The sequence below is a fragment of the Phalacrocorax carbo genome, chromosome 14, assembly GCF_963921805.1.
Source record: "Phalacrocorax carbo chromosome 14, bPhaCar2.1, whole genome shotgun sequence".
Lineage (NCBI taxonomy): Eukaryota > Metazoa > Chordata > Aves > Suliformes > Phalacrocoracidae > Phalacrocorax > Phalacrocorax carbo.
Window position 1 is genome coordinate 8,490,438 of NC_087526.1, and position 15,471 is coordinate 8,505,908.

At 40.8% G+C, this 15,471-nt stretch overlaps 1 protein-coding gene across 8 annotated transcripts in view; it reads left to right on the forward strand.

The window, feature by feature from the left end:
• The window catches only part of ZBTB46 (zinc finger and BTB domain containing 46), a 60,737-nt gene that overhangs the window by 37,852 nt on the left and 7,414 nt on the right, over positions 1 to 15,471 (forward strand). For 7 of the 8 annotated variants that reach the window (XM_064465447.1, XM_064465448.1, XM_064465446.1 and 4 more), the window contains 4 exons: positions 3,302 to 3,474; positions 4,672 to 4,723; positions 4,815 to 5,126; positions 11,556 to 11,731. In XM_064465447.1, coding sequence (XP_064321517.1) covers positions 3,302 to 3,474; positions 4,672 to 4,723; positions 4,815 to 5,126; positions 11,556 to 11,731 — 713 coding nt within the window. The remainder of the gene's footprint in view (positions 1 to 3,301; positions 3,475 to 4,671; positions 4,724 to 4,814; positions 5,127 to 11,555; positions 11,732 to 15,471) is intronic. The other variant, XM_064465453.1, reaches the window with a different exon arrangement.

A 15,471-nucleotide genomic window follows, 5' to 3' on the forward strand; every position in this document is an offset into this window, starting at 1 on the left:
TAGAGGACACCCCAAGTTTTTTGTTTTACCCTGTGTTCTTTTTTCCTAATTCATTGTGTATTGTAAAGATCGTGTGAGGTGTGAAATTACTTAACATTCTGCTGATGGAAAAGGCAGCCCAGGACGTGTGTGGGGTTGTTGTATCACTATGATGTAGCCAAACGTAAGTGCAGCTTTTCTAGAGTTAACCAAACTGATTTAAAATCAGAAGGGAAAATTTAAATATATTGCTATTTGAGTAACACAGTTGCCACATAACCTGCAGCTGAAGGGCTCTGAGAATTTACAACATTCATGGTGTACAATCAAGGTTGATGTTCATATGCTTGTCAGAAACCTAAAGAACATGCAGGTTCTGCAGAAAGAAGTACATGTCAGATATTTATGGGTAACACTGAGGTCGTCTTGGGTACCATTAGGTATTGAACCTGCACAGTTTGTTGTTGGGGATGTCTTTCAGATAAGACGATATAAGAGGCTTGGTTTCGCTCGTCTTTATGTGTTTTCATGGTTTGACTGTAAAAGCGGGCTATTCCAACTTCAGCAGTGCTGTTCTCCTGAGCTCCTTGGTTGAATAACATGTGTCTTATTTCATTTACGATGCTGAACTTTGGTAGCATTGTTCTGTACGGTTACACCACATTTACAAAAGTCTCAAAGGCTTTAGTTGAATATTTTTAGTTGGTTTTGCCAAGTATAATCAAGCGAATGAGAATTTTAATACTCATTAGAAGATGAGTTGGCTAGTTTACGTCCTTGTGTTCTCATTTAAAAAAAAAAAAAAAGGTCACAAAACTTTAGATTTTGGGGTGATTGACTACCTTAAAGGGCAACTCTTCCACATTTTCAGAATAGTACATTGCATGCTTTTTTATATGTCTAAGTTTGGCTTTTCCTGTTTACCCTGTTGCAACTGAAACTGTTTATAGAAGCAATTCCTGTGAAGCTTGCTGTCCAAGTGATTACATGGTACACAGAGCCCTTTTCTTTTGGGCAAACCAGCTAATATGTTATTTTTAGTTAGTGGTTCATTGGAACCAATAATTTATACTTGCACTGGATGTTAAAGGAATACGTTTTACACAGCGGTCAACTTTCCCAAGAGGGACTTAAAGGTATTCAGTTTGGTGCAGAATTTTTGTACATGGTAAACCAAGATTTAGGGGAGAATGGATGCAGTTTTAAATGAGATACAATAACCTTTGCCTCTCTGTTTCCTGCAATAGCTTACTGTCCAGCTGTCACAGAATACTGTATTCATATAAATACTGCTAAACGAGTGCATCATCTTCCATATGCAAAGCTGACCAAATGAAAGCACTTTTGATTTCTGATTCAGAAATTAAAATATTTTTCACTAATATTCATTTCAATACAAACTTAAGAGGGGAAAAAAATTTCTCACAGTACCAGTCAGAATGGGACAAGATGTAAACTCAGGTGCTGTTTGCGTTCTTGTGTACAAAGTATGGGTCACTTATATGGGTTTCTCTTCTTGTGTTACTTGCAGTTGTTGAAACCAAATAAATACTAGATATTGTTTTAAAAATCATCTTTGTACTTTGTTGTGTTGCACATCTTTGTGGCTCCTGTTGGACGATTTGAGTGTATTGTTTTTCCTTATTCTGTTTTATTGCTTGATCATTAGCCTTAACTTCTGCTTTAAGAAGTGCATGGTTTCTTAGGAACCTAAGTAAGTCTGTAAAGGTGCTAATAACGAATTAATCAAGCCAGCCCCACTGGCTTATCTTCACTGTATGCTAAAATACCATTTGTTAAGGAAGTGCAACCCAGAGATGCCTCCAAGTTGTCCATGGTGACAGTGTGTAGCTTCAATGTAAACAGAGCAGCTTGAATCAGTTTGGGATGTTCAGGGGAAGAAAAAGGAGCTGCTATAGACTTGGAGAGCTGGATTCCTGGTAACAGTTTCTAACACGAAATACTGATGAATTAACTTTTTCCCCCATTTTTTTCCTGTCTTGAGGATTTTAGCATTTTGTTGTCCTGCCTTTAAAGTATAACAGCAGTAGACAAGCACCACCAGAATGAAAACTTGAAGTATTGTTATGACACTAGAATAGAGTTAACTAAGTTGTGAAAGATTTCAATCTGTGATCAAAGCGGAGGAAGGTATATCAAACATCCAGCTTGTGGCACAAGAGCAGAGCTTCCTTTGATAGCTGATAAAAAGTTAGGTTTGGGATTGTTCGCATTTAGAAACCTTTGTGCGGTTTCACTCAAACGCTTTGTTGTGACCCAGATCACAGGGTATTGTATTCGGACGTAGTATAAACTTTGACGTGTTATTTGTAGCTGCATTAAAGAGTGGTTTTTACATGTGTAAAAGTTTCAATCAGACTCTTTTGTGTTAGAAATAAAAAGGCCTTTAGGGCATAGAGTGCTTTAAATAAGAATTTGTTTACTTTTATGCCATATTTGCTTCTGATTTTGCTTGCTTGCTTTTCAAAAATAATGACCTGCTCGATATGTTGTTCTGATACTCAGTCAAGGTGTTTGTTAAAGTTTGTTTAATGGCTCGTCATGTACGCCAATCTTGATTAGAGTCTTTATTTGTACGTAGATTTGCTGTTTATTATCAGTGCAGTTTCTGGAATATTGTTTACCATTTGGCTGTTGCCACAGCGTAGGCAAGAGGGTATGCTTCTGCTTCAGCTGGACAAAAAATGTTTTTAACTACAGTAGATTTTGAAAACATAACGGCTGTCAGGTATAATTGAATGGTTTCGTACAAATACCTGAACTTCCATGCTCACTAGCTATAGAATGAAAGGAATATTTTTTTTCCCATCTTTTGTAAAGCACTTTGAGATCAAGGACTGACAGCACTGTATTAAATAAACACCACGGTCAAATCTTGAGATCTGAAGCTTTGACATACATTTGCAAGAAAGTTAGCAGCAGAATAAAGTTTGTGTGTATGTTCCTTAAAGATGGAAATGTATGTGTTTGAAATGGTGCTTCTCCAAGAGGTGTCTTTCAGAAATGCGATTGCTCTGGATATTTGCGCTGCACTGTGCTTCTCTCTCCCGACGGACTCTTTAGTGACCATGCCATGCGATATATCTCCACTACATACATCACGCACAGCCGAGGCATTTTGGGTGGGGAGGCTGGTTTTAAAACAAACAAACAAAAGCCTGGCATCACTGTCCTGCTGCATTCCCTCCCACTGACAGAAGATAAGCTGTGAGTGCTGGTGCGCTGCCTTTGCAAGGCCTTTTTTAAAACCACCAGCTGGTGCTAGTTCACGTGGGTGAGATTCGTTTCCTGTGTTCCCCAGGGCCTGGCACCAACTTGAATCGTTCAAGGGGCGAATGTGATGGCAAAGTGGAAGCACCATCTCCCCTGCTGCCTTCATCACACCTTGCCACTCAGAGCCCCCCTGAGATCTGCTCCTCTGGTGAAATGTCACCAGAAACCATGATAAAAGGAGAGGTGCCTTCCTCAGCCCAGGTAAGATTGTGGGGGAAAATGCAGAGACATTTAAATGCAAAGGTATCTGTTTAATCAAATTCTCCCCAGTTAGGAGCACTTTGAAAGACCATAATACCTTATACTTTGATCTGGTAGCTCTTTTTTTTTTTTTTTTAAAATATAGGTTATTTTAAAAGTAGAAGCCAGTTGAGGTCAGGACTAGTACTGTCCTAATTTTATCCTTTCTGCCTTACTTCAACAGAACTTGTGTTCAAAAAAACCCTATTTTTTTTTAAGGTATACATGCCCTTTATATTGTAAATCCCTTTGTTTGCAAAGCATTGCAGACAAGAATATAATAATGCATAAAGATAGCTGAGACCCTGGCTATCCATTGCCCACTTCTGGTGTTTTGCATTTGGGTTTCTTGTAACTGTCTAAATTGGGTTATAGAAGCAGGCTGGCTACAGGAGTCAGGAGTTTGAGGTAAAATCCATAGCTTTCTGTGGCATTTCTTATTCTTAATATTTTTGAATGAGACTAGTTCCATTTAAAAAAAATGGGTGGAAACACAGATCTTCCTTTGCAGTCACCTTAGAGGAAAGTGAGCTGGTAAGAACGGCTGGTAGCCGCTTGCCCAGTCTCCAGCAGACCTGGCCAGGCTGCGTCATGCCTCTGCCTCATAGAGGGTTGCCATCTGCCGCACACTGGCATATTGCAAATGCTTTGGGGGGGGGGGGGGGGGGAAACAAACCAGCTTTTATTTATAATGTGGATCGGCGATGCCAGAGAGCATTGCATAAAGGGAGCTACCCAGAAGGTGTTTGTTTTCTACGGGCTTTTCTATGTGGAAAGCAAAAGTAGCTATGCAGGGCTAAGGGAGATTTTTCCAGTCTGTTGTATCTGCTAGGCGTTTTCTATCCAGCGTTTCTTTCCCATTGGCCTGAGTGGGAGCTACAGATGCTTTGCAAGACTCAAAACTGAGTAGTTACCCAGCACCTAAATAGACACGTTGATTACTGTCTTTAAACATCAAATCTTGCAAATTGTGGCCCAGTTAACTTAGCTGCTTTGACAGTGAAAGCTTTGTAAAGGCAAATAAGGTCACGGAGTCAAATGGTGAGCTTCCCTTAAAGGACGGGTGAAGGCAGTGGTAAGACGGGAGTCTAAGCACTAACTACAAAGATGTGTTCTTGTAAATGCTTGCCTTAACTTAAGGAATCTTTTCATTTGCAGGCCACTTATGATGGATTTTTAGCACTTTGGCAGTTTGATAACTCTGATTCAGGTAGGTAGAGAGAAAAATATTTTTTTGAACTGTCATTGTTTGACACCAGAAGACACTGATTTGTACGTGTGTATCTGTATTTCTATTTTAGATATGAGTTTCTCGAGATCTGAAGACATGGACATAACCACTGGTGGCCTGTTCCTGGATTCAGCCCTAGCCAAGAGGCTGACCTGTGGTTTCTGCAGGAGGGTTTTCCAGTGTGCTGAAGAGCTGAAGGAGCACTTCCACGAGCATGTTTTCTCCATGCTTCTTCCATTTGACTTGGTCGACTGCTCCCAGCCTGGCTTCGCTGACAGCGTGCCTCCTGTCCAGCTCGCCCGCTTCCAGTGCTCCAAATGCCCCGCGAGCTTCACTCTGAAATCAAACATGGATCGGCATGAAAAGACCATCCACTTCAACTGTAAGAAGATGCAGTGTCCTAACTGTGCCAAGCTGTTTCGAGACAAGACAGACTTAAACCGGCACCTTATGTCTGTGCACTCAAACGAGCGTACCTTTGTGTGTCTCTTCTGTGGCAAGGGCTTCGGTACACAGAAGAATCTCGCTAACCATGTGAAAGTGTGTTACCTGGGCTCCGCCCAGCTGGGCGAGTTCGAGCTTTTGGACAGTGTAGGACAAAACGAGGATCATGTGGATGCGTAGCTACTGTTGCATGTATGAGGCGCTGCTTCTAAACTAAGAAAAGCAAATTGTTCCATTGTTCTCATGCTGCAAATAAATGTACCACAGGTGTAACACAAGAGAGTAACTCTCCAAAGCTGATCAGGTTGATAATGTGCTGGTTCTAGATACTCTGTAATGGAGCCATGGTGCAATTTTTGTGCAAAGGTGACTTTTGTCAGTCTGTATAATGGGCCTTTTGGCTATCTTGGTGTGATCATACTGTGTGCTTATACTACCTTTAAACTTCTTTTTTTATCAGTAGATCTCAAAGTGCTTTATAAAAGAAATGGTGATGATTTCCTCATATTCCCTGGGAAAATAACACGCTTCAGTTTGAGCATATTAGCAATAGACTTAATAATGGAATTCAGTCTTCTGAGTTCTGGTGTAGTGCTCCGTCCGTTAGACAGTTCGGGTATTTCAAAGTTTTTCACCTTGTAGGAGCTGTGAAAGCACTGGATTGCTCAGTCATGTGAGCTGTTTTATGTAAGTCTGATTTTCTGTGTCATTTAAAGGAGAAAAACATGCTGCTTGTTCATATGTGCAACAGGGTATATTATTTGGGCTTGAAAGTTGTTGCAAAGCTTGTCTATTGATACTATATTTGAGTAATATAGGACTTTTTTTAAAATATGCTGGAGTATGGCTGCAGTTTTCAGAAATTCTGTAAATTTTTGACTCATTTGCTTTATATAATGGAATTAAGTTAGCCAGACTGAATGTATGTTGTTGAAACTGAGGAGACGAGGCTTTACATAGAAGGTCTAATTGCATCTTAGGGTGCGCATACAAAATCCGTAATGGTTGTTACTGGAGGGTAGAAGTCGTACTGGAATTCCCATTTTATTATATGGGAATCTTTTTTTTTTTTAAGATTAAATATTTCTTTGTCTCTTGCTATATATTTACATGCAAAACCACATTATAGCGACTGTGAAATGAAAGTAGGATAATTAAGTGTAGTGCTTTCCAGCTGTGCTGTGTACAACACAGCTTGTCAGCAGCTTGAGCTTGAGCATTGTAGGGTTGCTTTCCTTAATGTGCAAGAGAAACAGCTGAGGACATGAAAGCAACTTCTACAAACGATCTTTAGAGTTCTTTGGAAAAGTTCTTTCTCACAACATTGTTGCACCTCAGGGAGACAAAAATGAGAAATACTTGGTCGTGCACAAAGTGGACTTGAGCAGCCTGGAGGCCTCCAGTGGAGGGTTTCTTGCAAAGCTGTTTCCTGTGGGAAGCTAGATGAGGGAGATCATCGGTTCCTGTTGCCCTTGCTCTCGCAGAGAGGGAACAGGTATATTCTGGCGCAGCGCTGCTCTGCCCATTCCTGCTGTGAGTCGGAGGTTCAGGGAGACAGCTCCGTGCCGCATTAGGGCTGGGAACCCAGAGTTGCCCTGCTTGGCTTAGTTCCTGCTCTTTGAGTGGGGTGCGGTCAGAGTTGAGAATATGTTCCTATATAACCAGTGTAGTACACCATCCTTTAGTAATTTTTTTAAAGTTACTTTGCAAGTAAATTTATTTGCAAAGTCAGGTTCACTTTTTTCGCTCTTGTTCCCATTGACATCTTTGGCATTGTGGATCACGGCTGTCTGTGAATGTGTGTAGTTTATAGTCTGTCAGCTTCCCTTGTTACAGATGTCAGTTTAATTGCCTCGTAATTTATTTTGCTCTTAAATAACAAGCAAGTGAGAACAGAAGGCTGAGCCAGAAGAGGAATTTGTGACCAAAATGAGTCTTCTCTGGAAATTTGGGAGCAGCGTGGTAGGGTTTGTCTGAGTTGGAAAAGTAAGGTGCCAGCAAAAGTAATTTCAGCAAATTTTGAGAGGTTTCGTCCACATGATGAATGATGATAATTAATGATATTTCACATTTGTTCATTTTTCTCATATTTGAGAATTTAATTCAACATGGAACTATTTTTCTATGGTCAGGTCAACTCAGTCTCCCTAATAGAGGTTTAAGTAGTGTTTTACTCAGCCTGTCCATCAGAGTGCTTCCTGAATTCAGCACTGAGAATTTCCAGTTTTTCCCTACAGGATCAGGAGTAGGTTTTTTAAAATGTTAGAACCATAAGGTATAACATAGCAGAGGCTTACAGAATTTGTGTAGAAAACTTTTTAGAAGTAGGATTTTTGTGTTAGAAAATGGCACGGGAATATGATGAGAAGTGTAAGTTTGACAGTTAAATTGCACCTTGCTATTTATGACCTTAAATATAATGATGATTAAGAGAATTCTTGTCCACTTAAAGTTTGTGAATTCTTCATAATAACCAAATGAGTGTAGTATTTCAGTGATGATTAACTACACATCAGTTTACAGAGTTAATACAAAGTATCTCTATCAGGCAGCATTTATCACTACTGCTTTTTCTTTGCTCACATCAGGGATGCAGGAGCTTATTTAACAGCCTCAGTGAAATTAGTAAAGTTACTCAAGATGACAGTGTAAAAGGCTTTTTTCCGAGTGTTATTGTGTTGGTTTTAACAATGCACACCTTCTGTAAATGTTTTAGTGAAGTTAAGTACATAGTTTTTTTGTTGGTTTTTTTTTTTTTGTTTTGTTTTTTGTTTTTACTATGGCACTGTTTGTATTACATTCTCCATTTCTTGGTGCTATTCTTCCTATGGTTGTGTCCAGCAGCTAGTTATCTGTGGCACTACTGTTAATGGTCTTGATGATCTTGTTAAAGGTTATTTCTTAGGACCTTAATGCTGCTATACATAAGCTTTATAAAATATTGTCATTTAGAGAACAGATTATGCTCATACCCAAGCTGGTATGTTATTCATTAAATATATGTACTTGTGGGTGCATATATTTAACAGTACTGTGAAAACGTTAACTCTGCAATACAGTTATTTTTCTAACAATGTTGTTATTTTTCAGATGTTTACTTTTGTAGATACAAGGACTAAATATATGGCTATTCAGTAAAAAAATAGTTTTCAATAAAACTAGAGCTGCCAAAACTGTTTTGTGACTATTTTTAAATATAAGCATACTAGAAGCTGAAAATGTTATCTCAAGTGATTTTAGATGAATACAGGCAAAAGTAAGCGTAAGAATCTTGAAATCAGAAAGTGTTACAAATATGTTGTTGGAAATATATTTGTGTTGGAGACATAAAAGTGTAGATGGCTATTTGTGTGTGAAAGGAGCGTGCCAGCGTGCAAGTTGTGCACCCAAGGTCTGGAGTTGCCTTTTCAGCTCAGCCTTGAAGTGAAGGGACACGTACGGACAGTAAATGAGAGGAGGCGTCTGATCATTTAGGAAGTGACGGGATCAGGTACAATCTGCCGATGCAGGAAATAAGGGATTTTTGTGGTATTCTCTTCTCTGAAGAAGCACTTTTGCTTTGTAATCTTGGTATCTGGTTGCTGTGAGTATTTCCGTGTCAGCTTTTTCCAGAGTGAGGTGGTTAAACCTGACTTGCTGAGCAGCTCGTCCTGCTAGTTGTGGTGTGCACGTGCAGCATGTTTATGTTGATTAGGCCTGGACTTGGCCTTGGACTGGAGGAAGGAGGGTTACATGTCCCCTCTTGACTTCCCTTAATCAGCTTATAGCTTGCTTACCTTGTCTAGACTCCATAGTAATAGGTTTATAGTCATCCTGGGGAGCATAAGTGTTCGTGTAGCCTGTCACTAATAATTGAACCATTACACGGTCAAACCGGACGCATGTTTATCATAAATAGCTTTGCATCATAAAATTGATACTTGCTTAAGACTTTCCTGTAGAAGAAAGTGGGCTCCTTGCCTCTGATTGTACAGACAAGGGGGTGTCAAATCCAAAGGAGAAAGTAAAGCAAACAATACTTCTGTTAAATAAAGGAGAGTTTTCATATTCTGTTTTTAAAAAAGGAAAAAATGTTCTGTAATTCAGGAGTTAGGCTTGGGGCAGGAGAAGGGTTGTGCAGCCCAGACGGGTTGTTAGGCTATCACCAGGAGCTTGCACAAGGCTCTGGGCATCAGGCCATGTTGAGCTGTCTCCTCTGGGAGGTTCCCAGCGCAGTGCAAATCCGTCTGTGCAGAGTCACTTGAAACCAGCCCTTCAAAATTCTGCCTCATCACAGTGAGTAATCTCTACTGATGGGTGAATAAAATATTCTTAGCATTCACTTTCCCTGTCATCAGTATTGCAGCCACGGCCCAGGTGAGGGTGAGTAGGCTTTTTTTTTTACCTTGGGCTAGAAAATTCTCTTGACGGCTTTACAAATGTGCTGGGAGAAAACCCGCCAAACCACCAAAAAAAAGCACCTTTAGGATGGACCACTACAGTTGCTGAGCAGCCCAGAGCAGCCCAGAGCAGCAAGTTAGGAGCATGAGAAAAGAATGTAAGACTACTAGATCCAATTCAAACTGCCAGAGGGAGTAGTTTTTCCCAGAAAGTTACCCACGTGGAGGATGTGTTTAATGCCAAATAGTCAAAACAAATGTGAAGACAAAATTCATGTCATGGCAACTTTTAAGATCTTGAAGCATACTTTTAGTCTGCATTAGAACAATAAAAAACTTCTTAGAGTACTTCCCTAAGATGAGCTTGTGTTGAAATGTTTGTTCTGATTATGTTACTCTGTTTAACGATGTCTCTTCATAGCGTCATGTAGTTTGCACTTTTACATGAGTGACAAATGTAGTTACTTTTCGTATTGTTTTATCTGTATTGCAAATACGAGACAAAGTAAATTTTAAAAACGAAAGGAAAAAGAAGCCCACAAATCGGACATTAAAGCAAACAACACTGTGTACATGGGCCTAATGACTTTCTTTAAAAAGCCAATTTTTAAGTAGCTGTTTTCAGGGTACGGTGTAACTCCCAGGGCATTATCTGTGGTGTACTGAGGGCATGCAGTGCGCATTCAGCTGGTAAGGCATTCGTAGCAAATAACATTTCAATAAGCACCTAAAAATATTGCAAAGTACTCAATATGTTAGAAGCCATATAGTAGGTCTGGTATTTCCCCTATTCCCTTAGCGCTCCTACATAGACTGTTTTCATTTACCAAAAGCCATTTACATACACGATAGCGTACTTGAGGTGATTAAGTAGAACTTGCATTCTTTCTCCCCCCCCTCGTTGTTATGTAAACAATATATTGCTTTGAGAAATTACAGTAATTAGGAGAATAGTGGGTGAAAATTATCATACTAATGGAAAAGAGTAGAATTATTAGAAGGTGGAGATTTAAAATCACATGTATGTGGACAGTCACTTCCAGACTTACAGTGGGTGGGTGTCTTCAGGGAATAGCAAATATACTGTGTTCACCTGCTGTAGTTTGCATATTGTGCTTTCACTTTGTTTGGAGGAGGAAATACCAAGGCAGCTGCCATGTGAATTCTTCTGGCAAATTAGACCCTTGGGCTGTCGATACTGTACGCGTCCCCTGCGTCCGCTTTCAGTGTGCTGCTAAGGAGATGACAAGAAGAAAAGAATCAACAATGTCAGAATGACTTCAAAGAATTCATCCCTTTTCTAGTTCAGCAAAATACAAATTGGGGGGACAGAAAAAAAGTCCATCAAGGGCTATATGCAGTTGTCTCGTAAGGAGGCTTGCAAGGGTCGTGCTGTAATTCAACATTGTGCATCCCTTTATATTTCTGTATCCATGCTGCAATGGTAATACTAGTCGAGTTGGATAATGTAGTGTGTGTTTGTCGTAACTGTCCTCTTCCTTCTGGGTAGACTTTCTCCTGCAGTGCGTGATGGTGTTCTTACATTACCCCATAAAGAAAACGAAAGCGTGCGGCACTGTTGGGGTGTTAGGTTTGTGTTCTTCTGTTCACGGCTAGCTGCTACTTCTACAAATAACAGTGTTAGAATTTTAGATCTTGATATTTAGGATAATTCATTATAATAAAGAATTACAGCAGATTGTCAGCCCTCTTTATTTGCGTTTAGCAAGCATGAGGCAATGTGTGTTACACACTGTTGCTAAATGTTTGTGTATTGGCTTTTTCAAAAGCTTCTCTGATGAAGGTACTTGAAGTTCTTAGCTTTAATAATATAAGTGCAATAACACAGTATCAGGATTTAAAAAAAATTTAGATGGTTAAGAGGTAAAAGGGTGATTTCACAGTGAACTAATTTAATAGTGAAATGGTAAGTGAGAAGACTGAGATGTTCTGAAAGTAATCTGCGTGTTATGCTTGCTCTCTTACAGTCAACGAGTTCACAGTCATCAGGAAGAAATTCAAGTGCCCGTACTGCAGTTTTTCGGCCATGCATCAGTGCATCCTGAAGAGACACATGCGATCCCACACGGGAGAAAGACCCTATCCCTGCGAGATCTGTGGGAAGAAGTTCACCCGCCGGGAGCACATGAAGCGGCACACCTTGGTAAGAGGGCAGGCATTGGGTGGAAACGGCTGATTTGTTCAGGTTAGAGGTAACAGGATTTTCATCTGGTTTAGGTCTGTATTTTGCTTTCCCCTTTGGGACTCCTCTGAAGGCTTCTGCAGTATCTTTTTTCCCCACCTTTCAAAGGGCCCGTGTCTTGCTGCCTGCTCATCCAGAGCTAACCTCCACCTGCCCTCCTAGCTCAGCCAGAGGTTCCTGAGCTGCACAGCTGAGCCATCGGCGCTGCCCGGGCTGAGCCGGCCTTGCAAACCCAGCCTTGCTCTCCAGCACGGCCTTCTCCTTCCGAAGCAAGTCTGACTGCTGGGGAGAGCCTGGGCATTAGGGATGGGAGGTAGAACAGCTAATGCTGTCTTCAGGATGGAAAGAGGATTTTCTTTTTTCTAATAGATTGAATGACTCGATGCAGAGAGCTTTAAAATAAGTTGCTCGGCAAGGAGAGTTGGAGACAAAGCTACTCTGGTCTGGCAGTGCATAGTTATCAAAAATAACGTTACGTCACATTAAAGATGACTGCTCAAAACTGATGAGGAGGCTGGCTGGTGCCAGTGTCTGGCTTTTCACAACTTCAGAAACAAAAGTTTAAGCTGTTTTGCATTTTTTCGGGGGAGAATTAATTTGCCGTCCTAAAGCGGTTTCTCAAAGCTTGGTGTAGGGGTGATATTGTGGAAGAGCAAATAGTTTCTATGTAACTATTTCAGTAACACATGCCAGCAAGCTCTGTTGCCCCTTTAATCTTGTAGAGAAAACTGGAATTTTTTTTCAGTACTGGGGGTATGGTGGCTGTGAGGTTCCAATACAGTGAGATATTGGGGGAAAAAAAATAAATCATGAGTTGACAGTTTCAGTGACTAAGAATTTATTTGTTGAGGTCATTTAAATAACTTTTCCATATTTGTATCATCTCTATATATCATATTTATATTATCTATTAAATTTTGAATGTAAAGACTATCTTACTGGAGATGGTGTGCTTAGACTAGTTAATGTTTTCCTGCTTGTAATTCTCAAAAAGCCACAAAGAACTTTAATGTCCTCATCCCCGTTCTGCCAGCGCGTGCATCCCCTTGCATACCTCCTTCAAAGGCAGTTTAATAGCAGTAATGCAAATTTGGTTCAAGTGTAACAAAATTTGCAGTTCCTCTTCTTGCTCTATAAATTTCTATACTAATGAGAATCAGCGTATCTTTACATGCCATGGGGAAGGCAGGAAAATACATTGTACCTTCTGAGGTGATCTGCAGATTGTTAGTTCTCGGTTTTTTGCTGCTGGAATCATTCTGACTTGGTTCTGTTGAGTCTGAGGTACAAGTTCTCTGTAACACACAGGGAGATGAAATCAGCTATTTGTGAACAGGGACAGGAGAGGATATGTCTGTCTGAATCTCTGTATGACTTCTTTTATGTCAGGAATTAAGTTAGTTAAGATAATACGAGCTAGATTACAAACTTCTAGTGCCAAATCCTGAAAAAAAGTGTAGCACTGGCAATACCGATTTGTTTTCATTTCCAAAAAGCCATAAATTACTCTGAGGTATCTTGGCATAGATGCACTAAAGAAAAAAGGAGAGGGATTTGGGGTTTTTGGGGGTACTGTTGTAAGGAAGGCCTCAGAAAAATTCCAGTTTCATTATTTATCTGAACTTTCTTTTAAAATGAAGCTACAAAAAGGGGTGTTTTCTTATATGCAAATGACACCGTGATCTTCATTTACAAAAGCAGTCATGCAGGCTGTCTGAAGTGCTTGTGGCAAGATTAATTGATGGATCCTGGAGCACTGTGTATAGTTCTGGTCCCTGCTATACAAAAAGGGTGTGCCCAGGCTGGAAGGGGTCCAGAGAAGGGCCACCAAGATGATCAAAGGACCTTGAAGCCTGCCATATAAGGATAGGCTGGGAGAGCTGGGTTTGTTTAGCCTTGAGAAAAGGAGGCTCAGAGGGGATCTCATCCCCATGTACCAGTACTTAAGGGGTAGCTACAAAGATGATGGAGACTCCCTTTTTACAAGGAGTCACGTGGAGAGGACAAGGGGGATGGACACAAGTTGCTCTTGAGGAAATTCCAATTGGACACCAGAGGGAAATTGTTCACAGTGAGGACAGTCACCACTGGAATAATCTCCCCAGGGAAGGGGTTGACTTGGCCACATTGGACACCTTCAAGAGTCATCTGGACAGGGTGCTGGGCCATCTTGTCTAGACTGTGCCCTTCCTAGGAAGGTTGGACTAGATGGTCCTTGAGGTCCCTTCCAACCTGGGATTCTGTGGGATTCTGTGGGATTCTGTGGGATTCTGTGGGATTCTGTGGGATTCTGTGGGATTCTGTGGGATTCTGTGTGATCCGTACACTTTGCTTGTCTTATTATCTTACTTCCTGTGTGTATGACATTTTGGGGCTTAATTGTCAGCTCTCAGGTAAATCTGTAAAGATGAGCGCTGATGTGCATCAAATAAAAAGACATGGTATAAAAATAACGTCTAGGAAAAGGAAGTAGGTTTAACACACCAAACCCCATGTTTCTCTCAGTTCCTCAACTGATAACCAAAGACAAAAGGGACTATTTTAGTTTGTTTAGCTCAAATTAAAAAGCATATTTTATAGTCTTTGTAGAAAATTTAAATTTAATAGAAACCCTGGTTTTCTTTGAATCGGAATATTAAAGTAAAAATCAGATTTTCTTTCTACAATCTCTACACCTCAAGTGATACTTCCATGGGATGGCAAGAGCATAAACCGCGGTTTCTCGCCCTGTTGCAGTGAACGGCTGTGTCCAGAAGGAAGCGCTACCCCTGTAATAACCTCAAGGTTTTCAGCTTGAAAAAAACTTAACCAAAGTTTTCTTAGTTCTTGTTTGAAGTGTGATTCTAGATATACTGAACTTTCTTACCTCATCTGTTGCAGCATCGCAAGTGACTGCAAACTGCTTAAAACTGGCAGGATAAATTTAGTTGGGAAGAGTGGTTCTGTTTGCACACTGAGTTTTTGTTTCCTCACAGTAGCATTTTTAATTCTTTTTCTTGTTTGTTTTATTTTTGAAAATCCATAGTGAAGTTGACTATTATTGCAGGCATTGCACCACATATGCAGCTTGCTCCATCCCTGCTGCTGTTGCAAAAGCACGTGCCTTTTCCTGGGAAGGGCTGCTGCCCGGCCCGCTGGAAGCCAGTCGTCCTCTTGCAGCAGACAGTGGTGCATGGCATGGTTTGGCAAGCGGTGCTGCCTGCACCAGGCAGGCGGTTAGCCCCAACCCCCTGCACCGGGATGATCAGGGGGCTTACATGACGAGTTGCTATGGTGTTCAAAATCCCACCATCTACTACCGCTTCCTTCCATGCGTGTGTGTCCATTCGGATGAGTGCCCAGCCATCTGCTCGGGGGACTTGCCTGCTCCCCGAGATGCCCCTTTGTGATTTCCTTGGGTTGTTGGGGTTCTGGTGTTCGGGAGGCAGATCCAAGCAGAGAGCTTAGTCCTGCTGCAAGGGAACAGATTTCAAGCTCTGTTACTAGTTTTGCAGGAGGGAACACCTTGTTGTGCCACCTGGTTGCCTCCATCATTGTATTTCTGAGACCTTTCCTTTTTTTTCTTTAATGTTTTTTCCGCCCAGAAATTTAGGATGTTGTCAGCATAATGTTTGACCCTCTCTCTCTTGGAATATTGATATTTAGTCAGTTGGAATATGGTCTTTCTTTTCAGCTACAGAGGGCCAAATGCCATTTCTGTG